The 26,494-nt window shown below is 44.4% G+C and overlaps 2 protein-coding genes and 1 long non-coding RNA gene across 4 annotated transcripts; 1 reads left to right on the top strand and 2 right to left on the bottom strand.

Annotated features, from left to right (window-relative positions):
• Positions 1-1,323: 1,323 nt before the first annotated feature.
• LOC115900691 lies at positions 1,324-12,496 on the bottom strand. Its single transcript, XR_004060352.1, has 3 exons — positions 12,466-12,496; positions 1,724-1,852; positions 1,324-1,474 (listed from the first exon to the last, which is right to left on the bottom strand). It is a non-coding gene; the product is annotated as an uncharacterized LOC115900691 (long non-coding RNA).
• An 878-nt stretch (positions 12,497-13,374) lies between these two features.
• LOC104665253 (60S ribosomal protein L26-like) lies at positions 13,375-13,899 on the bottom strand. The gene has a single exon (XM_010367015.2). It carries the CDS (start codon positions 13,858-13,860, stop codon positions 13,423-13,425), a length of 438 nt encoding a protein of 145 aa, XP_010365317.2. The 5' UTR covers positions 13,861-13,899; the 3' UTR covers positions 13,375-13,422.
• Positions 13,900-17,542: 3,643 nt separating this feature from the next.
• Positions 17,543-23,841, top strand: PDCD5 (programmed cell death 5). 2 transcript variants are annotated; one of them, XM_010367014.1, is made up of 6 exons: positions 17,543-17,802; positions 18,677-18,714; positions 21,394-21,455; positions 22,229-22,320; positions 23,281-23,352; positions 23,671-23,841. In XM_010367014.1, the coding sequence occupies exons 1-6, from the start codon at positions 17,737-17,739 to the stop codon at positions 23,716-23,718; spliced, it is 378 nt and encodes a 125-aa protein (XP_010365316.1). In that variant the 5' UTR covers positions 17,543-17,736; the 3' UTR covers positions 23,719-23,841. The 2 variants fall into 2 exon arrangements, with proteins under 2 accessions (XP_010365316.1, XP_010365315.1); XM_010367013.2 differs by lacking the exons at positions 23,281-23,352; positions 23,671-23,841 and having other exon boundaries at positions 17,595-17,802; positions 22,229-23,274.
• Positions 23,842-26,494: the final 2,653 nt, after the last annotated feature.

The raw sequence follows: 26,494 nt of genomic DNA, 5'->3' as shown, positions 1-26,494 counted from the left end.
GAACTGAGAGTTATCCAAAGGCCCATGGGGGGCATGAACAGCCAGGAATGAAAAAAAAAAATGTATTGGTGCCAAACTACAGAGAAAAAAATGCAGTCAAGATGAATACACTTGATGAGACTCAGATCCAAGCCCCTGCGTTGTCATTTATTATTTTTTATATGCATTATATTGGATGTGGAATGGGGCGCATTTCTGTCTATTTAACATTTCATGTAATGGGTGCTGCAAAACTAAAGGAGCCCAGGAGGCTCTTAAAATAGCCTGCTTCCTATTAGCCAGCAAACTTTCGTTTCTTTTCTTTCTTTTTCTTTTTTTTTCTAAGACAGGATGTCACTCTGTCTCCCAGGCTGGAACGCAGTGGCACAATCATAGCTCACTTCAACCTTGAACTCCCGGGCACACCACAATGCCTGGCTTATTTTTTAATTTTTTGCAGAGACGGGGGCGTCTCATTATGTTGCCCAGGCTGGTCTCGAACTCTTGGCTTCAAGTAATCCTGTCACTTCAGCCTCCCAAGTAGCTGGGACTACAGGTGCAAGCCACTGACCAGCTTATTTATTACTTTAACAAAGTCGCACTCTGTTGCCCAGGTTGGAGAGCAGAGGCATGATCATAGCCACTGCAGCCTCGACCTCCTGGGCTTGAGGGATCCTCCTGCCTCAGCCTCCTTGAATAGCTGGGACTGCAGGCACATACCACCATGCATGGCTAATTTTTTTGTTATTATTTTTTTGTGCAGACAAGGGTCTCTCTATGTTACCCAGGCTGGTCTTGAACTCCTGGCCTCAAGCAATCCTCCTGCTTCAGCCCCCAAAGTGCTGGGATTACAGGCGTGAGCCACCATGCACAGCCAGTCTGTTGCTTTCTAGCAAGGACATCCTGATGAGGTAATATAGCCATCGCCTCATCCTCCTGTATGGCCATCTCATGGTGAAGGAAACTGTCATCCCAGCAAGTGGCCACAAAAGCTTGGACGGAGCTCTTTCTCAAGTAAAAGACTATAACTAGTTTCCGATGAGAAGCTTTCTTTTTTTTTCTTTTTTTTTTTTAGACAGTCTTGCTCTGTTGCCCAGGCTGGAGTGCAGTGGTGCAATCGGCTCACTGCAACCTCCCTCTTCCAGGTTCAAGTGATCCTCTTGCCTCAGCCTCCCAAGTAGCTGGGACTATAGGCACCCACCACCATGCCCTGTTAATTTTTGTATTTTTTTTTTTTTAGTAGAGATAGGGTTTCACCATGTTGGCCAGGCTGGTCTTGAAGTCCTGATCTCAGGTGATCTGCCGCCTCGGCCTTCCAAAGAGCTGAGATTATAAACGAGAGCCACTGCACCCAGCCAGGTTTATTTTTTTAATGGACCAAATTCTGCTTCTGCTTCTTGCATTTCATGATTGTCAGTGAGTTCCACGGCACCTTCTCCATGACATCATGACTGATCCATGCAGGATCATGGCTAATAAACGGCTCTAAAACAACCTGTGAAGACATAACCTTTAAGTTTGCCAGGTACCAATCTGCAATTCCACATACTGCACACACAGCTCTGAAGCCCACGCTCCCGCAAGCCCGCCCTGGCTTTCTCAGAGAGGATCGGGCATATGGAACCATAACGGAGCATAAATTTACAGCAACAGAGATGGACGAGGGAAATTAAAGCTTCATCTGTAAGGACATACTGCGTGGCAAAAAAAAAAAAGAAGAAGAAGAAAACAACAGTTATTGTACTTTCTGCTTTGTAGTATGATGAGAAACTCAATCGTTTTTGATAGAGTGCGGGCTCCCTCTGCTGCTTGCAGGAGACACCAGGACTTCGGGCATTTGGGGTTCCTTGGAGATCAGTGCAGAGGAGGTGGCCTGAAGTGGGAAGAGAAAGATGGGGCTGAGCGTTGCAGACGGACCGACTTGTTCTGCAGGCTCTGACCCTGTGGGCTTCTCAGAGTAATTGTGCTGCTGCTGCACCAAGAAGCAAGAAATCGAAGTAACAGAAAAACACAAAGAAACTGTAAGATGCACTGGCTAGATCACCTGTGTGCACAGTGGAATGCATCACGGAAGCAATGAAGCCTGCCCAGAGCAGCTTCTCCCTCCCACCCTCCCTCCCTCCCTTCCTCCCTTCCTTTTTAAATTTTTTGCAGAGACGGGGTCTCGTTATGTTGCCCAGGCTGGTCTGGAACTCCTGGCTTAAAGCAATCGTCCCACCTCAGCCTCCTGAGTAGCTGAGACTACAAGTGCAAGCCACTGCTCTTCCTTTCTTCCTTCTTTCCCTTCCTCCCTTCCTTCCTTCTTTCCCTTCCTCCCTTCCTTCCTTCTCCTTTCCTCCCTCCCTCCCTTCCTTCCTTTTCTCTCCATCCCTGCCTCCCCCTTCCCTCCCTTCCTACTTACCAACCTTCCTTCCTTCCTCCTTCCTTGTTTCCTCCCCTCTTCCCTCCCTCCCTCATTCACTTTCCAGTCACAGGGTAGGACTGCACTTCCCCACCCGCTTTGATTTTAGGCATAGTCACATGATTCACTTTGGCCAACACAATGTAAAGAGAAATGATGGCTATCATCTCTGGCTGGAAACTTACAGGGACAGGTCGGGCGCGGTGGCGCATGCCTGTAATCCTAGCACTTTGGGAGGTCGAGGCAGGCAGATGACTTGAGGTCAGGAGTTCGAGACCAGCCTGGCCAACATGGTGAAACCCCATTTCTACTAAAAATACAAAAATTACCCAGGTGCAGTGGCACGTGCCTATAATCCCAGCTACTCAGGAGGCTGAGGCAGCAGAATCACTTGAACCCAGGAGGCAGAGGATGCAGTGAACCGAGATCACACCACTGCACTCCAGCCTGGGTGACAGAGCGAGACTCCCTCTCCAATTAAAAAAAAAAAAAAATTTAAAGGGACAGTGTGCAGGTCACTCGGTTATCTCTTCCATGGTACTTGGTAGCATTGAGATGACAGCTGCTCTGTCAGCCTAGGTCTCAGAGTGAGAAAATGAGGTAGGAGGCAGAACAGACTCCAGAGTCGGGGCTTGGACACCAGACCAGACTGAAGACTAGCTAAAACAGGGACGTGCTAGAAGCTCCTTTCTATAAGCCATGCCCACCAGTGCGTCATGTCAGTTTACCATTTCCGTGGCAACACCCAAAAGTTAGTGCCCGTTTCCATGGCAATGACCCAAAAACCTGGAAGTTACCACCCCTTTTCTAGAAATTTCTGCATAATCTGCCGCTTGATTTACATATAATTAAAAGTGGGTCTAAATGTGGCTGCAGCACTGCTTCTGAGCTGCTTCTCTGGGCACACTGCCTGTGGGGTCACGACCGCTTCAAGAAAGGTTGCTATCCAACACCACCAGATTGTCCTGGAATTCTCTCTTGGGCAAAGCCAAGAAACCTTCTGGGGCTTAGCCCCAATTCTGGGGCTAAGGAAGGAGGGAGGGTGAAAGAAAGAAGTAAATGTGTAATTAGTTTGCTAGGGATGCCATATAAAACTACCACAAACTGAGTGGCTTAGGACAAAAGAAAATTGCTGGCCTTGCAGAAAGAAATACTGCAGTACCTGATGATAACAATTTTCCTTTCTGAAAAATCAGGCTGGGCATGCTGGCTTGTGCCTGTAATCCAAGCAGGGATTCGGGAGGGATTTGGGAGGCCGAAGTGGGAGGAATGTTTGAGGCCAGGAGTTTGAGAGCAGCCTGGGCAACACAGCAAGCCCCCATCTCTGCAAAATGTTTAAAGAGCTGGACATGATGGTGTGCACCTGTAGTCCCAACTCCTAGGGAGGCCAAGGCAGGAGGATCACTTGAGTTCAGGAGTTCAGAGTCCAGCCTAGGCAACAGAATGAGATCCCATCTCTTTCTTAAAAAAACATTGTCTCACAGTTCTGGAGGCTAGAACTGTGGTATCAAGGTGTCAGCGGGGCCACAGTCCCTCTGAAACCTGCAGGAAGAGGCTCCTTCCCCATCTCTTCCTAGCTACTTGTGGTTTGCTGGTAACCTCTGGCACTCCTTGGCTTACAGATACATGATTCCAATCATGGTCATCTTCCCCTGTGCATGTCTGTCTCTATGTCCAAATTTTCCAATTTCCCTCCCTCTCCCTACCTCCCACTGTGTTTTTTTTTTTTTTTTTTTTTGGTCTCAGACAGAGTCTTACTCTGTTGCCCAGGTTGGAGTGCAGTGGCACAATCTCAACTCACTGCAACCTCTGCTTCCTGAGTTCAAGCGAATCTCCTGCCTCAGCCTCCCGAGTAGCTGGGATTACAGGTGTGCGCCACCAAGCCTGGCTAATTTTTGTATTTTTAGTAGAGATGGGGTTTCACCATGTTGGCCAGGCTGGTCTCGAACTCCTGACCTCAGGTGATCCACCCGCCTTGGCCTCCCAAAGTGCTGGGATTACAGGTGTGAGCTACCGTGCTTGGACCAAATATCCCCTTTTTATTTTTATTTTTTTATTTTATTTATTTATTTTTTTTTGAGACGGAGTCTCGCTCTGTCGCCCAGGCTGGAGTGCAGTGGCCGGATCTCAGCTCACTGCAAGCTCCACCTCCCGGGTTCACGCCATTCTCCTGCCTCAGCCTCCCGAGTAGCTGGGACTACAGGCGCCCGCCAGGTCGCCCGGCTAGTTTTTTGTATTTTTAGTAGAGATGGGGTTTCACCATGTTAGCCAGGATGGTCTCGATCTCCTGACCTCGTGATCCGCCCGTCTCGGCCTCCCAAAGTGCTGGGATTACAGGCTTGAGCCACCATGCCCGGCCTATATCCCCTTTTTATAAGGACACCAGTGATATTGGATTAGGGCCCGCTCCCAATGACCTCATTCTAACTTGATTACTTTTGTAAAGACCCTATTTCCAAGGTCACATTCTAAGATACTGGGAGTTAGGACTTCAACGTATCTTTTTGCAGGGACATAATTCCACCTGTAACGGCAAGTTCACATAGCTCAGCTTTTCAGTTGGCTTCTTGCCAGTCAGTAAACCCACCCATGTACTTGGAGCTCCTAATCAAATCTTTCTTGCTTTCTCCTTTAAAATGAACAGGTTAGGCCGAGTGTGGTGGCTCACACCTGTAATCCCAGAACTTTGGGAGGCCAAGGCGGGTGGGTCACCTGAGGCCAGGAGTTCAAGACCAGCTTGGCCAAGACAGTGAAACCCATCTCTACTAAAGATACAAAAATTAGTCGACTGTGGTGGCGCCCACCTGTTTTCCCAGCTACTCAGGGGGCTGAGGCAGGAGAATCGCTTGAACCAGGAAGGCAGAGGTTGCAGTAAGCCAAGATTGTACCGCTGCACTCCAGCTTGGGCAACAGAGTGAGAGTCCATTTCCCACCCCCTGCCCCCAAAAAATGAACAGGCTAATCAAGGACCACCAACTATCTAATGAGAGCCTATGCCATGTGGGAGAGACTGTAATAACCATGTTTTCTTTTTTAAAAATTTTAGATACAGGGGTCCATGTGCAGGTTTGTTACGTGAGTACATTGCATGATGCTGAGGTTTGGGCTTCTATTGATCCTGTTACCTATATAATGAACACAGTACCCAATAGAGAGTTTTTCCGCTCTTCCCCTCCTCCCTCCCTCCCACCTTCAGAGTCCCCAGTGTCTGTTGTTTCCATCTTTATGTCCATGTGCACCCGATATTTAGCTCCCACTTCTAAGTGAGAATATGCAATTTTTGGTTTTCTGTTCTGTGTTAATTTGCCTGGGATAAAGGCCTCCAGCTGCATCCATGTTGCTGCAAAGAACATCATTTCTTTCTTTTTTATGGCTGCATCGTATTCCATGGTATCTACCATGCATTTTCTAGTTTCTGTTTTTGATGCTCTGACATCTTGGGGCCTTGCTGACCCTGGAGGGATGGTCCCTCCCAGGGCTAGCCGAATCCTAAAGATAGTAAATGACTGTCCTGTGAGCACAGCTTTCAGATGCACATCAGTCGATCCAGAGGTTATTCCCCAACCACCTTCGTTTCAGGGCCCTCACAGGCCTGTTACACTCAGGACAACTATTTCCCTCCCCTAGTCACCTCAGGGCCCAGAACCAGACAATTAGGGGCAGAGCCCACAAAAATTACTCAAACTAGCCAGTCCTGAGCCTGTGTATCTGCCTCACCTGTTCCTTCTCACAGAACTCACAAAAAAGGCTCTCCTCCACTTTCACCCTCTTCCCTCTGCCTCATGACTGCCCCTGGCCCCTGTGTGGTGTGCCCTGCCTCCTGCTTCTGGCCGTCTGTGAATCTAAGCTTTTTCCTTCATGACAGTCATTTCCATGCCTGTATGTCTTCCCATATCTAATTTAAACAAATCCCGGGTACCCTTACAACAGAGGCCAAGAAAAATAATCAGGAATAAAAACAACCTCAAAAGAAAGAGGACTAACTCAGGAAATGAAAGAGGATGCTTAAATGTTTTCCAGTTATTATTATAACAATATTTAAGAAGTTATTACATTCAAAAATCAAGAACAAGATAGTATGCAAACAGCACGATAATGCTGCATAGACAGAGTAAGGAGAATAAGTAAATAAATAAATTTTTAAATAGTGCAATAAGGGAAAAAGAAAGTGTTCTTATAAAACAAAAATATAATGGCTTAAATAAATTCAAGAGAAAGGTCAGATGATAAAACAGAAGAAGGCTTCCATAAAGTAGGACAAAAGACAGAGATGGAAGACATGAAAGAAAAGAGATATGAAAGATTTATCCAGGGGGTCCAGTTTACAGGTGTCCCAGATAGAGAAAGACAGAAATCAAAGGGAAAAAAGTATCAAATGGACAACAAAACAAAATTGCCCAGAAGTTAAAGATAGAAGTTTCCAGATCAAAAGAATCTACCAAGCAAACAGGACAAGGGCTTTTAAAAGACCCGAACCTTTGCAAAATTTCAGAATCCTGGGAGGAAGAGGAAAGATCCTAAAACCTTTCTTTCTCTTCTCTTTCTTTCCCTCCCTCCTTCCTTCTTCCTTTCCCTTTACTCTTCTCCTTCCCCTTTCCTTCTCTCTCTCTCTCTCTCTCTCTCTCTCTCTCTCTCTCTTTCTTTCTTTCTTTTTTTGGTGCTTACTCTGTCACCCAAGAAAATTCCTAGGCTCAAGCAATTCCCACCTCAGCTTCCCAAGTGGCTGGGACTACAGGTATGCACCACCATGCCCTAATTTTTAAGTTGTTGTAGAGAGAGGGTTCTCACTAGGCTCATCATGTTGCCCAGGCTGGTCTCTAACTCCCGGCCTCAAGCGATCCTGCCACCTCAGCCTCCCAAAGTCCTGGGATTACAGTTGTGAGTCACCACATTTGACCAAAAGCTTTCAGAAAGAAAGAAAAAAAAAAACACCACTCACGAAGGAATAGGAATCAGATTTTGTATCACGAACACCAAATGCTAGAAGACAGATGAGATATACCTTTATACTTCAAAGGGAGTGAACACTAAACACAACTGAATCATGAACTGACAAGAAAATAAACAGTTGTGGTGAAGGTTATTTGAATAACTGGAGAGACAAATGTGGACTATATCAATTAGATGATACTCTTTTATCTACATTAATTTATTGGGTACAACAATTATATATGAGTATATCTTTGTTCTTAGGATATACACTTAGGATTGAACTGACACGATATTTGAAACTTTCAAATGGGTCAGAAAAATTGTGTGTGTGTAGACAAATATAAAGTCAATGTGGCAAATGTAACGATTAACCAATGTATGGGAAAGATATATGCATATACTTTGTACTATTCCTCTGATTTTTATAGATTTGATGGTTTTCACAATGAAAAGTAAGGAATTTTACAAATTACCAATATATAACAAAGTTAGAAGGGTAAATTAAAAATAACATTTTGGATTATATTTTAACTTAAAGTAATTCTGAGGGGAAAATATTTTATCCAAACGTCTATAAGCAACCATGAATTAATCAAGTGTTACAGTCAATTAAATATTCAGACATATGAGAATATAGAAAATTTGTCTATCACAGACTTTTTAAAGACAATTACTTGAAAATGTGTTTCAACAAACTTAAGGGTTAAACCAAGAAAGAACATAAGGAATCCAAGAAATAGGGGATAAAACTCAAGATGGCAATGAAGGAAATCCAGGATAAGAGGTATGCAACAGGCTTAGTGAGAAACCTGTCTAGAATAAAGAGAGAGAATGAAAACCTTTATAAGAGAGTTTTCTGATAATAACAGTGGGGACTGCCAGAATATATAATATGATGGAGAGTTTAAAAAAGGAATGTTCAAATTTTTTTTATAAAGAAAAACAAAAGCGGCTGGGCGCGGTGGCTCACACCTGTAATCCTAGCACTTCGGGAAGCCGAGGCGGGCGGATCACGAGGTCAGAGGATTGAGACCATCCTGGCTAACACGGTGAAACCCCCGTCTCTACTAAAAATACAAAAAATTAGCCGGACGTGGTGGCGGACACTTGTAGTCCCAGCTACTTGGGAGGCTGAGGCATGAGAATGGTGTGAACCCGGGAGGTGCAGCTTGCAGTGAGCCGAGATTGCACCACTGCACTCTAGCCTGGGCGACAGAGCAAGACTACACCTCAAAAATAAAAAAAAGAAAAAAGGAAAAAAAAAAGCAAGCAGAAACTCTAGGAAACACAAGATGTTGTACAAGAAAAGGGATAGCATAATACACTACTTGGCTTGGTGTTGAACAACATTGAAAAATCAGTGCTGTTGAGTAATGACTATGAAACATGTCATTACAAAAAAAATCAACTAAACATAAAGAAAGGAAGTAACGGAGGAAATTAAACACAAAAAAGCTTTCAGATACATAGAAAGAAAACAGAAAAATGGGAAAAGTCAGTGCTAAATCAAAAACAGGATCCAACTACATGCCCTCTGCAAGAGACTCATATTAGCTCTAAGGACATAAATAGGTTGATAGTGAAAGGATGAAGAAAAGATATTCCATATGCAATAGTAACTGAAAGAGAGTAAGGGTGGCCATACTAATACCAATTAATATAGATTTTAAGTCAAAAACTGTTACAAGACACAAAGAAGGACATTGTATAAAAAGGGTTAATCTGCCAAGAGGATATAACACTCATAAACATATATGCACCAAACATCAGTGTTTCCATATATGTGAAGAAAACATCAACAGAATTGAAGGGAGAAATAGACAAGTCTATGATACAGTAGGAGATTTTAATGTCCCACCTTCAATAATGGATAGAATAAACAGAGAGAGATCAATAGGAAGGAAGGGTTTAAACAACAGATGACAGAACACTTGAACCTAACAGACATACACAGACTACTCCATTCAACAACAGAAGAATAAACATTTTTGACAAGTTTACATGGAACATTCTTCAGAATACTCTATTTGTTAATTCAGAAAAACGTCTTAATAAATTTAAAATATTGAAATCATACAAAGTATCTTTTGTGATCACAATGGAAGTTAGAAATCCATAGCAGAAGGAAAACTTGAAATTGTACTAATACACACGAATTAAGCAGTACGCTCTTCAACAACCAATGGATCAAAGAAGAAATCACAAGGAAAATTAGAAAATATCTTCAGATACATAAAAATGAAATATAACATACCAAATTTATGGGCTGCAGCAAATGCAGAACTAAGAGGAAAATTTATAGCATAAATGCTTATATTAAAAGAGAAGAAAGATCTCAAATCAAAACCTAACTTTATACCTTAAGAAACTAGAAAAGAAAGAACAAAGTAAACCCAAAGTAACAGAAGGAGGGAAATAATAAAGATTACAGCAAATATAAATAGAACTTAGAATAGAAAGACAATAAAGAAAATAAAAACTCAACAATTTGTTTTTCAAAAAGATCACCAAAATTCACAAACCTTCAGCTAGATTGATTATAAAAGGAGAGAAGACTCATAAATGAAATGAAAGAGGGGACAATTTTACAGAAATAAGAAGGATTATAAGAGTGCTACAGGCCCGCGCGGTGGCTCAAGCCTTAATCCCAGCACTTCGGGAGGCCGAGACGGGCGGATCACGAGGTCAGGAGATCGAGACCATCCTGGCCAACACGGTGAAACCCAGTCTCTACTAAAAAATACAAAAGACTAGCCGGGCGTGGTGGCGGGCGCCTGTAGTCCCAGCTACTCGGGAGGCTGAGGCAGGAGAATGGCGTAAACCCGGGAGGCGGAGCTTGCAGTGAGCTGAGAACCGGCCACTGCACTCCAGCCCGGGTGACAGAGCGAGACTCCGCCTCAAAAAAAAAAAAAAAAAAGAGTGCTACAAACCATTATATACAATAAATTGGAGAACTTAATGAAATGGACAAATTCCTAGAAACACAAGGTGCCAAGACTGAATCATAAAGAAATAGAAAATCTGAATAGGCCTATAACTGGTAAGAAGATTAAAACAGCAATTTTTAAAAACCTCCCAACAAAGAAAGGATCAGATAGTTTCACTGATAAATTCTACCAAACAACTGGGTGCGGTGGCTCACGCCTGTAATTCCAGCACTTTGGGAGGCTGAGGCAGGTGGATCACCTGAGGTCAGGAGTTGAAGACCAGCCAACACAGTGAAACCCTGTCTCTACTAAAAATACAAAAAAAAAAAAAAATTTAGCCGGGTGTGGTGGTGGGTGCCTGTAATCCCAGATACTAGGGAGGCTGAGGCAGGAGAATCACTTGAACCTAAGAGGCAGAGGTTGCAGTGAGCGGAGATCACACCACTGCACTCCAGCCTGGGCAACAAGAGTGAAACTCCATCTCAAATAAATAAGTAAATAAATAAAATTCTACCAAACATTTAAAAAAGAATTAACGTCACTTCTTCTCAAACTTTTCCAAAAAATAGAAGAGGAAGGATGTGTATCCTAAGTCGTTCTATGAGGCCAAAATTACCCTGATACCAAAGCCAGACATAAACACTATAAGAAACTACACACCGATGCACCTTATGAACATAGATGCAAAAATCCTCAACAAAATACTAGCAAACTGCATTCAACAGCACACTAAAAGGATTATAGACCATGGCTAAGTGAGACATATTCCTAGAATGCAAGAAATGTTCAACATATGAAAATCAATGTGGCTGGGCGTGGTGGCTCACACCTGTAATCCCAGCACTTTGGAAGGCCAAGGTGGGCGGATCACTTGAGGTCAGGAGTTTGAGGCCAGCCTGGCCTACATGGTGAAACCTCATCTCTACTAAAAATATAAAAACTTAGCCAAGTGTAGTGGCACGCACCTGTAATCCCAGCTACTCGGAGGCTGAGACAGGAGAATTGCTTGAACCCGGGAAGTGGAGGTTGGAGGTTGCAGTGAGCCAAGATCTCACCACTGCACTCCAGCCTGGGCAATAAAATGAGACTCTGTCTCTGGGAAAAAAAAAAAAAAAGAAAAGAAAAGAAAAGAAAAAAGAAAATCAATCAATCAATCAATGTAATGTAACATATTAACAGAATGAAGGGGGAAACTACATAATTATCTCAACTAATACAGAAAAAGCATGTAATAAAATTAAACATGACTTCATCATAAAAACACTAAAAATATTAGAAATGGAAGGAAACTACCTCAACATAATAAAAGCCATATATGAATAAACCACAGGGAATACCATACTGAATAGTAAAAGACGGAAAGACTTTCCTCTAAGATCAGGAACAAGACAAGGATGCCTGCTTTCACCACTTCTATTCAACGTAGTGATGAAAATCCTCGCCAGAGCAATTAGGGAAGAAGAAATAAAAAGCATCCAAATTGGAAAGGAAGAAGTAAAATTATCTCTGTTCAGAGAGGATATGACTTTATACACAGAAAACTCTAAAGATTCCACCAAAAAACTGTTAGCACAAGTAAGCAAAATTTAGCAAAGTAGTAGGATATAAAACCAACACACAAAAATTGCAGTTCTATACACTAACATGCACAATCTAAAAAAAAAAAACTTCATTAATAATAGCATCAAAAAAAATACTTAGGACTTAACCAAGGAGGTGAAAGACTTGTACAATGAAAATTCCAAATCATTGCTAAAAGAAATTAAAGAAGACATAATTAAATGGAAAGACATGCCCTGTTCAAGGATTAGAAAACTTAATATTGTTAAGATGCCAGTCCCACTCAAAGCAATTTACAGTTTCACTTCCATCCCTACCAAAATCTAAATGACATTTTTTGCAGAAATTGAAAATCCCATCCTGTAAATTATACAGAATCTCAAGAGACCCTGAAGAGCCAAAACAACCCTGAAAGAGCATAACAAGGCCAGGTGTGGTGGCTCATGCCTGTAATCCCAGCATTTTGGGAGGCTGAGGCAAGCAGATAACCTGAGATCAGGAGTTTGAGACCAGCCTGGCCAACATGGTGAAACCCCGTCTCTACTAAAAATACAAAAATTAGCTAGGCGTGGTGTTGCATGCCTGTAGTCCCAGCAACTAAAGAGGCTGAGGCAGGAGTATCACTTGAACCCGGGAGGCAGAGGTTGCAGTGAACCAAGATCTTACCACTATACTCCAGCCTAGGTGACAGAGTGAGACTCTGTCAAAAAAAAAAAAAAAAAGAACAAGGAGAAGGAGAAGGAGGAGGAGGAGGAGGAGAAGAAGGAGGAGGAGAAGGAGGAGAAGGAGGAAGGAAAAGGAGGACTCATACTTCCTGATTTCAAAACTTACTACCAAGCTACAGTACTCAAAACAAGTGTGGCAATGGCATAAAGAAAGCCACAGGGCTAGGTATGGTGGCTCACATCTGTAATCCCAGAGCTTTGGGAGGCTGCGGCAGGAGAATCGCTAGAGCCCAGGAGTTCAAGTTTACAGTGAACTATGATCTCACTACTGTGTTACAGGCTAGGCAAGAGACTCTGTCTCTTAAAAAAAAAGAAAAGAGAGAAAGAAAGACACATAGACAAAAGAATAGAATACAGAGCCAGAAATAAACTCTCCAATGTGTGGTCAAATTATTTTTGACAAGGGTACCATGACCATTCAGTGGGTAAAGGACAGTCTTTTCAACAAATGGTGCTGGAAAAACTGTATAGCCACGTGCAAAAAAATGAAGTGGGACCCTTAACCTAATGCCATATTAACTCAAAATGGACCACAGACCTGAACATAATGAGTGAAAACTATAGAAATTCTAGAAGGAAACAGGAGAATAGCTTCATGACATTAGATTTGGCAATTACTTCTTGGGTATGACACCAAAAGCAAAGGCGACAAAAGAAAAAATAGGTAAGTTGGACTTTATGAAAATTAAAATATTTTGTGCATGGAAGGACACAATCAAGAGAATGTAAGTCCCATGGAATGGGAGAAAATAGTTGCAAATCATGTATCTTGATAAGGGATTATGTAAAATATGTGAAGAACTATTACAACTTAACAAAAAAGAAAAGCAAATTTTATTTTTTATTTTTATTTTTTCTTTGTTTCAAGTTTTAATCAAAGCTTTTATATAAGATTACTTTATTCCTGCATCTTCTCAATTGTTTCTTCCTTATATTTGCCCTTTTCCTTTCCTACTTGGCGAGATTTGGCTTTCCGTTCAAGGATCTTTTTGCGGTCTTTGTCCAGTTTTAGCCTAGTGATAACCACCTTGCTGGGGTGAATGCCTACGTGGACAGTTGTGCCATTAGCCTTTTCCCGCTGCACCGGTTCAATGTAGATAACATATTTCTTCCTGTAAACCTGGACTACTTTGCCAATTTGCTGACCTTTATAGTGTCCTCGTACAACCTGAACTTCATCATCCTTTCGGATGGGCGTGGATCGCACGTTGTACTTCTGTCTCAGCTCTTTGGAAAGAGGGGAAGACATAATATTCCTGCGAATGTGGGAAGGTGCGTTGAAATGCCTTTTGCGATTCTTGCTTCGGTCGGAAGTCACAAAGGGATTAAACTTCATTTTGGCCTCTCCCGCTTCGGTGATGGCCGCAAAAGGGAAGAGCGAAAAGTAAATTTTAAAATGGGCAAAAGGCTAGCATAGACATTTTTCTTTTCTTTTTCTTTTTTTTTCTTGAGATGGAGTCTCGCTCTGTCACCAGGCTGGAGTGCAGTGGCGCAATCTCGGCTCACTGCAACCTCCAAGCTCCCGGGTTCAAGTGATTCTCCTGCCTCAGCCTCCCGAGTAGCTGGGACTACAGGTACATGCCACCATGCCCAGCTAATTTTTGTATTTTTAGTAGAGACGGGGTTTCGCCATGTTGGCCAGGATAGTCTCCATCTGTTGACCTCGTGATCCGCCCTCCTCAGCCTCCCAAAGTGCTGGGATTACAGGAGCGAGCCATCGCACCCAGCCTAGAGTAGATATTTTTCTAGAGAAGATACACAAATGGACAAGAAGCACGTGAAAAGATGCTCAACATCACTAATCATTAGAGAAATGCACATCAAAACCACAATGAGGTACCTCACCTCATACCCATTAGAAGGGTTAATATCAAAAACAAGCAAAAACAAACAAACAAACAACAGAACACAACAAATATTGGTGAGGAGATAGTGAAATTGGAACCTTCATTCATTGTTGGTGGGAATGTAAAATTCGACAGTTGCTGTGGAAAATGCTATGGCCATTCCTCAACATAGCAATTACCACGATCCAACAATTTCTCTTCTGGGTATGTATCCAAAAGTGAAAGCATGGACCTGAACAGATATTTGTACACCCATGTTCACAGCTGCATTATTAATAATAGCCAACTGGCCGGGCGCGGTGGCTCACGCCTGTAATCCCAGCACTTTGGGAGGCCGAGACGGGCGGATCACAAGGTCAGAAGATCGAGACCATCCTGGCTAACACGGTGAAACCCCGTCTCTACTAAAAAATACAAAAAACTAGCCGGCGAGGTGGCGGGCGCCTGTAGTCCCAGCTACTCGGGAGGCTGAGGCAGGAGAATGGCGTAAACCCGGGAGGCGGAGCTTGCAGTGAGCTGAGATCCGGCCACTGCACTCCAGCTTGGGCGACAGAGCGAGACTCCGTCTCAAAAAAAAAATAATAATAATAATAATAGCCAACTGGCCGGGTGCGGTGGCTCACGCCTGTAATCCCAGCACTTTGGGAGGCCGAGGCAGGTGGATCACAAGGTCAGGAAATCGAGACCATCCTAGCTAACATGGTGAAATCTCGTCTCTACTAAAAATACAAAAAAATTAGCCGGGCATGGTGGTGGGCACCTGTAGTCCCAGTTTCTTGGGAGGCTGAGGCAGGAGAATGGTGTGAACCCGAGAGGCGGAGCTTGCAGTGAGCCGAGATGCACCACTGCACTCCAGCCTGGGCGTCAGAGCAAGACTCCGTCTCAGAAAAATAAAAATAAAAATAAAAATAAAAAATAGCCAAAAGGTGGAAGCAATCTAAGTGTCCATTGTCTGATGAACGGATAAACAAAAGGTGCTAGGTATATCCATACAATGAAATATATTCAGCGTAAAGAGGGAAAGAAATTCTGACACATGCTACAACAGGGATGAACCTTGAAGACACATGTTAGGTGAAATAAGCCAATCGCAAAAGGCCAAATATTGTATGATTCCACATATACAAGATACCTAGAACAGGCAAATTCATAGAAACTAGAATGGGAATGGGTGGAGACTGATTATTATTCTCAGACCCCTCCCACCTCCACCCATTCCCATTAGAGGCCCCTCACACCAACCTAAATCTTTACTGGGTAGAGTTCCAGTTCAGGATGATTAAAAAAAAAAAAAAAAAAAGGTGTCGAGATTGATGGTGGGCGTGGTGGTTCACGCCTGTAATCCCAGCACTTTGGGAGACTGAGGCAGGTGGATCAGAAGTTCGAGACCAGCTTGACCAACATGATGAAACCCCATCTCTACTAAAAAATACAAAATTAGCTAGGCATGGTAGTGCACGCCTGTGGTCCCAGCTACTTGGGAGACTAAGGCAGGAGAATCGCTTGAACCCGGGAGGTGGAGGTTGCAGTGAGCCGAGATTGACAGTGACAACTGCACAATAACTTTTTTTTTTTTTTTTTTTTTTTTTGAGACGGAGTCTCGCTCTGTCGCCCGGGCTGGAGTGCAGTGGCCGGATCTCAGCTCACTGCAAGCTCCGCCTCCCGGGTTTACGCCATTCTCCTGCCTCAGCCTCCCGAGTAGCTGGGACTACAGGCGCCCGCCACCTCGCCGGGCTAGTTTTTTGTATTTTTTAGTAGAGACGGGGTTTCACCGTGTTAGCCAGGATGGTCTCGATCTTCTGACCTTGTGATCCGCCCGTCTCGGCCTCCCAAAGTGCTGGGATTACAGGCTTGAGCCACCGCGCCCGGCCAATAATGTATTTTATACCACTGAACAGTACACCTAAAAATGGTTAAAATGGTAAATTTTGTATTATGTATATTTTGCCACAATTAAAACACAGAGGTCAGGTGTGGTGGCTCATGCCTGTAATGTTAGCACTTTGGGAGGCTGAGGCAAAAGGATTGCTTGAGCTCAGGAGTTACAGGCCAGCCTAGGCAACATAGCGATACCCCATTTGTATTTTTTTAATGTAAAAAATAAAATAACACACACACAAACGAATAAACAGAATCTGTATGAGTCACACGTTTAGGTAGCTGAATATCCTCTCTGCCCCCAATTTCCCCAAGTCAAAGGCAGAAGGGATTTATTCCACCAAAGAGTTTACACCAGCCACAGCTGCCTCCCAGGAAAAGCCCTTTTGTGCGTGGAAGAGGCAGACGGCGAGGGTCTGCGCACAGTTTTTTTTTTTTTTTTTTTTTTTTTTGAGACAGAGTCTCGCTCTGTCGCCCAGGCTGGAGTGCAGTGGCGCGATCTCAGCTCACTGCAAGCCCCGCCTCCCGGGTTGACGCCATTCTCCTGCCTCATCCTCCCGAGTAGCTGGGACTACAGGCGCCCGCCACCTCGCCTGGCTAGTTTTTTGTATTTTTTAGTAGAGACGGGGTTTCACCGTGTTCGCCAGGATGGTCTCGATCTCCTGACCTCGTGATCCGCCCGTCTCGGCCTCCCAAAGTCCTGGGATTACAGGCTTGAGCCACCGCGCCCGGCCCACATTTTTTATTTTTATTTTTTATTTTAGAGACAGGGTCTGGCTCTGTCTCCCAGGCTGGAGTGCAGTGGCGCGATCACGGCTCACTGCAGCCTCGAACCTCCGGGCTCCAGCGATCCTCCTGACACAGCCTCCTGAGAACTAGTTTTTTAAATTTTTAGTAGAGATAGGCTCTTGCCATATTGCCCAGGTTGGTCTCAAACTCCGGACCTCAAATGACCCTGCCGCCTCCCGAAGCGCCGGGACCACAGGCGGGGAGCCACCGGCTGGCCTCTGTGTGCACCGAGGAGCCGCGGAGCAACCGCCACGATCCAGCTTTAGGATATTTCCATCATCCCACTCAGCCTTCCTGCGCCCCTGGTTCCCCATCTATAAATAGATAATATGAGCCTAGCTCTCTAGGTCACCGGCACATTGTACCCATAATTATTATACTTGTTAATGCCACATTTCTAGGTTTTAACTTTTCCGAAGCGCAGCACCCGCCCCCAGCGCAGCCCGTGTCCCCGCACGCAGAGGAGCCGATCACGGGTGGGGCGGCGCCCTAGGCCCCGCCCCCCCGTGCGCCCAAGCTCTGTCGCCTGAGATCGGGGAATCGGGCCTCTCCTGGCGCCCTGGCAACGGCGCGGGGCGTGGCTCCGGGCTGGATTGGTGACGCCTGGGCCCCGCGGGCGCCTGCGCAGTGGTCAAGGCCGCGCTGGCGCCGAGGGGCTGTGGGAGTGTCCGTGGCTGCTCCACCGCTGACGCCGCACCATGGCGGACGAGGAGCTTGAGGCGCTGAGGAGACAGAGGCTGGCCGAGCTGCAGGCCAAGCATGGGGTGAGCGCGCCAGCCCCTGCCATGCCCGGCCCCCGCGGGGCGCCGCCCTCGCCCGGAGTGGAGGGCGCGCCTCCCGGGCGGAGGCTCTGGGCGCCACCCCCAGGGCCCGGTCCCCGGCGCTGCCCTGGCGGCCTCGTGGCCAGCTCCGAGGTGGCCTCGCCGCTTTCTCCGTCGCGAGGGGCACGGTAGGCTGGCGGCGGGGGCCGCCACGTGCCCGGGCGTTGGGGTGTGGGGTCCCCTGGCCTGGAGCGGGCTCGTCCTGGCGGGCCTGGATCCAAGCACAGTCTCTGCTTTTGGGACCAGCAGCAGCCGGACCGAATTCAATTTTTCCAGAATTCAGTTGTTCTGACCCAAGTTTAGCTGACAGGTATTGAGGGTCCGCTGTGTTCCCGGTGCTGAGCGCGCGGCGGGGTCAGAGGAACGCTCGCCCCGCCGGGATGACAGGGAGGGGCCGCCCGGGAAGCCTGGATGGATCAAACGCTCGGAGAGGCGTTTCTGATAAAGATAGGGACGGGGACCTTAGGGATGGAGGGTGCAGTCTTTGAGTTATCGTTGTCCCTACTACCGAGGCCCGTTTTATTTTACAGAAATTATCCCTACACGTAAAACACGGTTTCGTAATACAGGGATTCCCCTCCCCAGGGTGCTCTGTATTCCAAAGCGTTCTGTGAGGTTGTGATTTTAGACGCTCAGTCAAAACGTTGTAAGTGGAAATTAGTTCATTGATTTCTGTGAGGCCCAGTTTCTTCATTATTTGGGGAGTAGTTTCTACCACTGCAAGAGACTGTTATGTATAGGAAACAACAGAACCGTTCCTTTTTCCCCCTTCCCCACCCCGTGAAATTTCTCTATTAAATTTAATTTTTTTTCCCAGGATCCTGGCGATGCGGCCCAACAGGAAGCAAAGCACAGGTATGGGCTGGAAACCTGAACTTTTTGAAGGATGGTTTCACCAAATGGATTTCTTTTGCTTTAGTTATTTTAAGCAGGTGTGTGACTCAGATTTTTTGTTTTGTTGGAATGGTGATTTGGCCAAAATCATCCGCAGGGTATCTTCATTATTATTAGTTAAATAATACACGTATGCAGCTCGACCTCAGACCTTGTATTGCAATTACTGGTTGATGTTTCTCTGCCAAACTGTGAGTACCTTAAAATGAGCCTGATAATAGGCAGCTGTGGCAGTTTCCGCAGCTGTGGGGGTGACATGAGTCCGGTGCCTCATTTAGTAAGTGCTCAGTAAGTGTTAACTGTTAAACTATTCTGACTGTTTTATCCCAACACAGGGCAGAACACCTGAGACAGATGCAGGTAATTGATTCTGTGGCAGGTTTATTGAATGAGTATGTGATTACCTTATGCTACTGTTGTTTTTAAATTGTGGTTAAAATTTCACCATCTCAATCATTTTTAAGTGTGCGCTTCAGTAGTGTTCACACTCTAGAATGTTTTCATCTTGCAAAACTGAAACCCTGAGGTTACTGGACAATTCTGCATTTCCCCTTCCCCACCTTCTAACTCCTCTCCAACAAATATTTATAGAGCACCTACTCTGGGTCAGGCACTGTGCTCAGTCTACAGAAATAGGAAGGCAGGGAGGGTTTGGGAGAAGACAGATGGTAAGAAGCATCTGGAGTAGTGATAGGAAGTAAAACGATGTGAATTTCATTGATTCTACCATGTACATCTTTTCACATATCTGAAATCAGGTTGCCTTTTATAACGGATTGCTCTTGCCCCAGATTCTTCCAGAGGGGATTTACTTTAGACTGCCACCACTTGAGTCCGTTTCTGAGACCACTGAAAGTTAAATTCTCTGCTTGAGGTTTTCCCCTGCCTCCTCCCTAGTAGTGTGAATTCAGACACCAACCCTGTAAGACTGAACTTTTTTCTTCTTCACTCAGGGCCAGGTGCATGCAAGCTTTTGTACTGCCTCTTACTGTGTGGCAGATTTATTTCTTCTTTACCTTGTACTGAGAATGTTGCTCTTTGATACTCCAGTGGTGGAATCAGAACTCACTGCAGCCTCAAACTCCTCCTGGGCTCAAGTGATCCTCCCACCTCAGCTTCCTGAGGAGCTGAGACTACAGGCGTGCACAACCATGCCTGGCTAATTCTTTTAAACTTTTTTTTTTATAGCCTCGCTATATCACCCAGGCTAGTCTCAAACTCCTGGCTTTGAGTGATCCTCCCACCTCGGCCTCCCAAGATACCCCAGTTTGAGTGGAGGTCCCTGTTAGACCTCTCATTTGTAGGGTGTTTTTTTTTTTTTTTTTTTTTTCATTTTTAGAGATACGTAAAACCATGGTGCATCTTACAGTTGATGGCATCTTAGGATTCTGTGATGTAATGGTTTGTGGCAGGCCAGGTGCGGTGACTGAAACCTGTAGACCCAGCTACTCAGGAGGCCGAAGGTGGAAGAATCACTTGAGGACAGGTGAGCTCATCATAGCTGCAGTGAGCTGTGATTGCACCACTGTACTCCAGCATGCACAGAGTGAGACCCCCCCCTTTTTTTTTTGAGATGGAGTCTTGCTCCGTCACACAGGCTGGAGTGTAGTGGCACAGTCTTGGCTCACTGTAACCTCCGCCTCCGAGGTTCAAGCGATTTTCCTGCCTCCACCTCCCAAGTAGCTGGGATTTCAGGCACCTGCCACCATGCCCGGCTAATTTTTGTATTTTTAGTAGAGACGGGGTTTCACCATGTTGGCCAGGCTGGTCTCAAACTCCTGACCTCAAGTGATCCGCCCACCTCGGCCTCCCAAAGTGCTGAGATTACAGGCGTGAGCCACAATGCCCGGCCTAGACCCCATCTCTTAAAGTTTGTGGCAGGGCTGCAGTAAAGAAGTGGCCTATGGAAATGAGCTTTAAGCCACATTCCATGAACCCAGGGGCCTCTGAACTGGGAGTAGATAGTGAGCACAGCCAGCCCCAGCTCTCCCTCTCAGTTGAGCCAAAGCATCTGTGCTTATTTGTTTTTAGATTCCTTAAAGGATTTCATTTGAAAGAAAAAAACTTAAGTTCATGAGACCACTGTCCTGTGGACATGAACTACTTTCTCTTTGGGTAGGTAGGAAGAAGTGAGGATAGTTGTAAAGTTATAATTTCATTCCCCTTCCCCACCCAGAAAAATAGAACTGAGAGTCTAAAAACATGGAATCTGGCTGTAGCTTGGCCGCAGTTACCTATGTCTCTTTAGCATAGCCTCCTGGATCTCAGCTTTAAAAAAGATATAGATTAGTCACATGGTCCTTCTAATTGCCTGAAATCCCACTATAAATTTCTAGCACCTGTCATGCAATAGGTAGTTAAGAAATGTTGGTGATGGTGTTTGAATTGAGGCTTCACTCTGATGCAACTAAAGCTCACCTTCCAGCCTGGTAGATTCTCACCTGTGTATATAAAGCTGGTTCTTTGAGGGCAAAAGGGGATTCTACTTGAATGTAGCTGCAGCCTTGTGTAGAGCAAGTACCATAACACTGTGTATACTGCAGGCCCCATGTGGAGACACATACTGGATGGGTTCTTTTTTGTATGTTCCAGGGCAATGCCGACAGCTTTAATTGTGCTTGACCTATGTTTTTGTTGTAGGGAAGCAGAAATGAGAAACAGTATCTTAGCCCAAGTTCTGGATCAGTCGGCCCGGGCCAGGTGTAAGCATCTTTGATTTCATTTCCATAAAGTGAGCTTGAGTTAGTTGAATGGGGTGATTATATGCCATTATTCTTATCACTAGATGAAATATTTGCTTAGGCTGAAAACACTTGAGATTCTAAGAAGTGTGAAGTTTCTAAACCTAGAGAACTGTACTTTAATCCCTATTAAAAGTACGAGGTCACTTCTCTTACCAAGATTTTCTCCAGGTGCGTATTAGGTAAGATTCATAGGAAACTCATAGGGCCAATCACAGAATGTTGCTGGTAGCTGACACGGGTGATGGGGACTGAGGGGCTTTTTGTATGTATTGTCAGTTTTAGTGTATGTTCAGAGTTCATCATAAAAACCAAAACCTGTAGAAAGAAAACATGAGCCAATCAGAATGAACTGGTATTTTCTGTGTTTTAACTGGAAGCCCAGTTTGAGTATAGAAAAGTTGGCCACAGGTGGATCACCACCATTATGTATGTGTAATAGATAAACCGCTTTCCAGAGGGCAGTTATATAAGAAACAGGAAGCATGGTGCTTAGAATCTGAGAACCCAAGTTTCGTCTTGGCTGGGCCACTACCCCCACATGCCCATGTGGAGATTGGCATGGCTGAACTTCAGTTTTCTCATTTTTAAGAAGAGTAACAATACTGTCTTGCCCTACACTGGTTGAGAAACAAGCTTGTGAAGTGCTTTGGAAATGTCAATGCATAGTTTTAAGGTATAACGTAAGTGCATTTGATTCTAATGGTTTTTGCATATGAATTTTTTCTTTTTAGTAAGTAACTTAGCACTTGTAAAGCCTGAAAAAACTAAAGCAGTGGAGAATTACCTCATACAGATGGCAAGATATGGACAACTGAGTGAGAAGGTAAGCTTAGACTGCCTTGAGGAACTTTACCTGCTTTATCAAAACATGGCTTCAGAAGGTCAGCTGCATCTTCATTGGATTACAGAATTCTTGCTGACTCTTAGAAGAAATTGTTGGAAAGAATAGTCATACCTACCTGAGAATTAATTGCCTTTCCTAAATTCCTCTGCTTTGCTCCTTTCCTGGCGTTGCTGTGGAACCTTGTTGGTGTCTGTGACCCAATGACTGTTAGGGTCAGCTAGCTTCAATTGCCCCTGCACTGGAAACAAGCTTTGTCAGTAACACCAATTAAAATACTACCAGTGTAAGTAGAGGTGTGTTTTGCAGATGAGAAGGTGCTAAGATCCCTTGGATATGTTCTGTGTTTTGCTGTAATGCCATGAGGGGTATGTTCTGACAAACCTGACCTTTGAGATCCAGATGAGCCCCACCTGCCCTGAGAAGTCCTCTGCCACCACCACAGCCTACCCGAATCAGTCCTGTCCCCTTAACCCCTTACACTGAGAACTGCTTGTGTATGTGTGTGGGGGTGGGGTGGGGAGCTAGTTAGGCTGATCATTTACGTGTGTGACTTACCTCGTTCAAGGGGATGTTTAAGCATCGGGCAGAAGTGGTGTGTCTGTATTCCTGACACCAAACACAGTGGTATATGTGGTTGTCACACCCAGCTGGTGATGATAAAGGTGTTCCTAAGTATCTGTTAGCTTTCAGTTTTCCTGAGGAAGCAATTTTATGGATACTTCCCCCTCCTCAAATGAGGAATGGCAGAGCAAATTTTATTTGGAGCTTAAACCAACAGTTATAACCAATAGTTTCAACCTCCTTCCTTACCACTCCTTCCTTCCTGAGCTCTTTCCCCACACCTCAAAAAAGACTACAAAGTGATTCCATCTGCAGAGGTAAATTCTTTGTTTAAAAAAGTACTGTTTTTCTTTCTTTTATCTTTTCTGGTTCTCCTAGGTCTCAGAACAAGGTTTAATAGAAATCCTTAAAAAAGTAAGCCAACAAACAGAAAAGACAACAACGGTGAAAGTAAGTGTCCCCAGATGCTCGTGGCAAATGAAGAGATGGATACTTGAAAGATTAATGTTGAATATACATCTACCACACATTTTTCAGCCCAGAGACATTTTCCTTTTGTAACACGTGAAAGTTGGGAGAAAAAGGCTGAATCTATTGGGGGAGGGTTCCAATTTTTATAGGCTCTTGACTCCATTCCCACCCTTTCAGTTCACACTAAGTTGCTTTAAAGACACAAATGTCGTGCTAAAATTGGTAGAAATGTTCTTTTCTCAGAAAATGTGAGTTACTCTTTATTAGAAATGTTCTGACACTTAATTTTCCTCCCAGTTCAACAGGAGAAAAGTAATGGACTCTGATGAAGATGATGATTATTGAACTACAAGTGTTTACAGACTAGAACTTAACGGAACAATTCTAGGACAGAAGTTAAGATGTGATTAAATATTTACTTTGTTTATTGTCTATATGCCTTTTAAAAAAATAAACTTGTTATGCAAATAAAACATTTGGGTAAGTTGTTTTAGTATCATAGCCAAGTGGCCAGATCTGTGTTTTGAATTTTTCCCCTTCCTACCAAAAGCTTTTAAGCACATGTACCAGCATGAATCTGTCCTTTGCAACAGTGCTGTGAATATTAGATGGGGAAAGTGTCCACGGCAGAAAGAGAAGCTGCTCCAGCACTCTTCAGGAAGAAAAACATAGCAGCCGCAGCAAGATGAGGGGAATTAAAACCTGTGCATCAGACTGAATCAGGTTCAAATTGAGCATATCTAATATTCCAAGACGTAGATTCTGAAAGCAGGTAAGCTGTTTCTCTTCCTGCCGATAGTTCTTCCACTTAATCTAAGAAAATTCCTAGCTTTGCCAGGTGCAGTGGTTCATACCTGTAATCCCAGCACTTTGGGAGGCTGAGGCTGGCAGATCATTTGAGGTCGGGATTTCGAGACCAGCCTAGCCAATATGGTGAAACCCTGTCTCTACTAAAAATACAAAAATTAGCCGGGTGTGGTGGCACACACCTGTAATCCCAGCTACTGGGGAGGCTTGAACCTGGTAGGCAGAGGTTGCAGTAGCTGAGATCAGGCCATTGCACTCCAACCTGGGTGATTCCATCTCAAACAAACAACAAAACTGCCATCTTTGATCTCATTTATAATCTGTTTTTCCAGAGGTACTGAGATTAACAAATACCACTCCCTCCAAAATAACTAGGGTGATGACAGAAAAAAATAACCAAAATAATTAGACATGTTGTTAATACTACTACAGTAATAAACATGTTTGTAAGAGAAATGACTACTAATGATTTCAGATCCAGTTGAGACAGTTTGGTGTGTAAACATTTTGGTAACATATCACTCATAATGTTGCAGGTGACTTAAAGCAAATGCTATCTCTTCTGTTGTGCTTGCTTTCCATTAGGTTATGAAAACCTGCACTCATAAATTAGGGTTTTCAGAGACGGAGACTTGCTATGTTGCTGAGGCTGGCCTCAAACTCCTGAGCTCAAGTGATCTTCCCATCTCAGCCTCCCCCGTAGCTGAGACTGTAGGTGCAAGCCACTGCTCATATATTTAAATCATAAACTTAACCATCAACCAGCTGTTTGGGGGTAACCGTTTAAATATCTTAGTCCTGTGAGACCCAGCACAGGATTACATTCATAACATTTAACAAGGTGAATAAGATCAGTAAAAAAGTGAAGGGAAATGTGGTTTACAAACCCCAGTCTTTGCGTTAGCCAGCATACTACTGATACATGTTCAAACTGGAGATTCTGCTATATTTGAAATTTGCAACTGTTGTCAGTGAAGAAAGTATTAAAATAATACCTAACATTCTAAATAAGTAGAACCCTTAAGAACATTAACATATTTTTTTTTTTTTTTTAAGACGAAGTCTCGCTCTTGTCACCCAAGCTGGAGTGCACTGGCCAGATCTCAGCTCACTGCAAGCTCCGCCTCCCGGGTTCATGCCATTCTCCTGCCTCAGCCTCCCGAGTAGCTGGGACTACAGGCGCCCGCCACCTCGCCCGGCTAGTTTTTTGTATTTTTTAGTAGAGACGGGGTTTCACCGTGTTAGCCAGGATGGTCTCGATCTCCTGACCTTGTGATCCGTCCGCCTCGGCCTCCGAAAGTGCTGGGATTACAGGCTTGAGCCACCGTGCCCGGCCACATTAACATATTTTTAAAAGAATAGAATGATCATAAGATGAAATCTGGTTGGGGATTTTCTGTCAGGGTAAACTGGTAATTTAAAAAAAATTTGGTCAGGGATTTTGAAAAAATCCCAATTACAGGTAAATTTTGCTTTAAGCCTCTTTTACATACAAATGCTAGGGGAATATGAGGCACTTCACAAGTTCTGTGCTTTCTCTCACAGGATAACCACTGTCCTAATGGCAACTGCTGTGAATGTGTTTAAAGATGGTCAGATTCTTTCAGACACCTACCTGAGAGTGAAAAGTGGTTCTGTGTCAAGGAGAGAGGATCCTGATGGCAACAAAAGGCTGGAGCACATTTTAGGGAGTGGAGAGTGGTCATTCTAAACTTTATAAATTAAATGAGTGAACTCGCATTACTTTGAATTCAAAACTTTTTTTCACAAAAATGGAAATTAGAGCATTAATTTCTCAACTGTCACATCAGGTTTTGAGTAGGAAAAGCAATTGGAAAAAACTGGTTGTTTTTGTTTGAGATGGAGTATTGCTCTGTTGCCAGCCTGGAGTGCAATGGCATGATTGCACTTCTCCCGGGTTCAAGCAATTCTGCCTCAGCCTCCCAAGTAGCTGGGATTACAAGTGCGTGCCACCACACCCAACTAATTTTTGTAGTTTTAGTACAGATAGGGTTTCACCATGTTGGCCAGAATGACAAGTGTTTTTTCTTTGTTTGTTTTTTTTGAGACGGAGTCTTGCTCTGTCGCCCGGGCTGGAGTGCAGTGGCCGGATTTCAGCATCACTGCAAGCTCCACCTCCCGGGTTTATGCCATTCTCCTGCCTCAGCCTCCCGAGTAGCTGGGACTACAGGCGCCCGCCACCTCGCCCAGCTAGTTTTTTGTATTTTTCAGTAGAGATGGGGTTTCACCGTGTTAGCCAGGATGGTCTCAAACTCCTGACCTCGTGATCCGCCCATCTCGGCCTCCCAAAGTG

The sequence above is a fragment of the Rhinopithecus roxellana genome, chromosome 12 (assembly GCF_007565055.1).
Source record: "Rhinopithecus roxellana isolate Shanxi Qingling chromosome 12, ASM756505v1, whole genome shotgun sequence".
Taxonomy (NCBI): Eukaryota; Metazoa; Chordata; class Mammalia; order Primates; family Cercopithecidae; genus Rhinopithecus; species Rhinopithecus roxellana.
The sequence above is the reverse complement of the archived record's forward strand: the minus strand, read 5'-3'. Positions and strand labels throughout refer to the sequence as shown.

Bases quoted from the DNA above. Each gene is read 5' to 3' on its own strand.
- LOC104665253 (XM_010367015.2), bottom strand. From the start codon at position 13,860: ATGAAGTTTAATCCCTTTGTGACTTCCGACCGAAGCAAGAATCGCAAA.
- PDCD5 (XM_010367013.2), top strand. From the start codon at position 17,737: ATGGCGGACGAGGAGCTTGAGGCGCTGAGGAGACAGAGGCTGGCCGAG. The intron at 18,715-21,393 runs GTATGGGCTGGA...TTTTTGTTGTAG, and splicing joins CAACAGGAAGCAAAGCACAG to GGAAGCAGAAATGAGAAACA. The intron at 21,456-22,228 runs GTAAGCATCTTT...TTTTCTTTTTAG, and splicing joins TCAGTCGGCCCGGGCCAGGT to TAAGTAACTTAGCACTTGTA.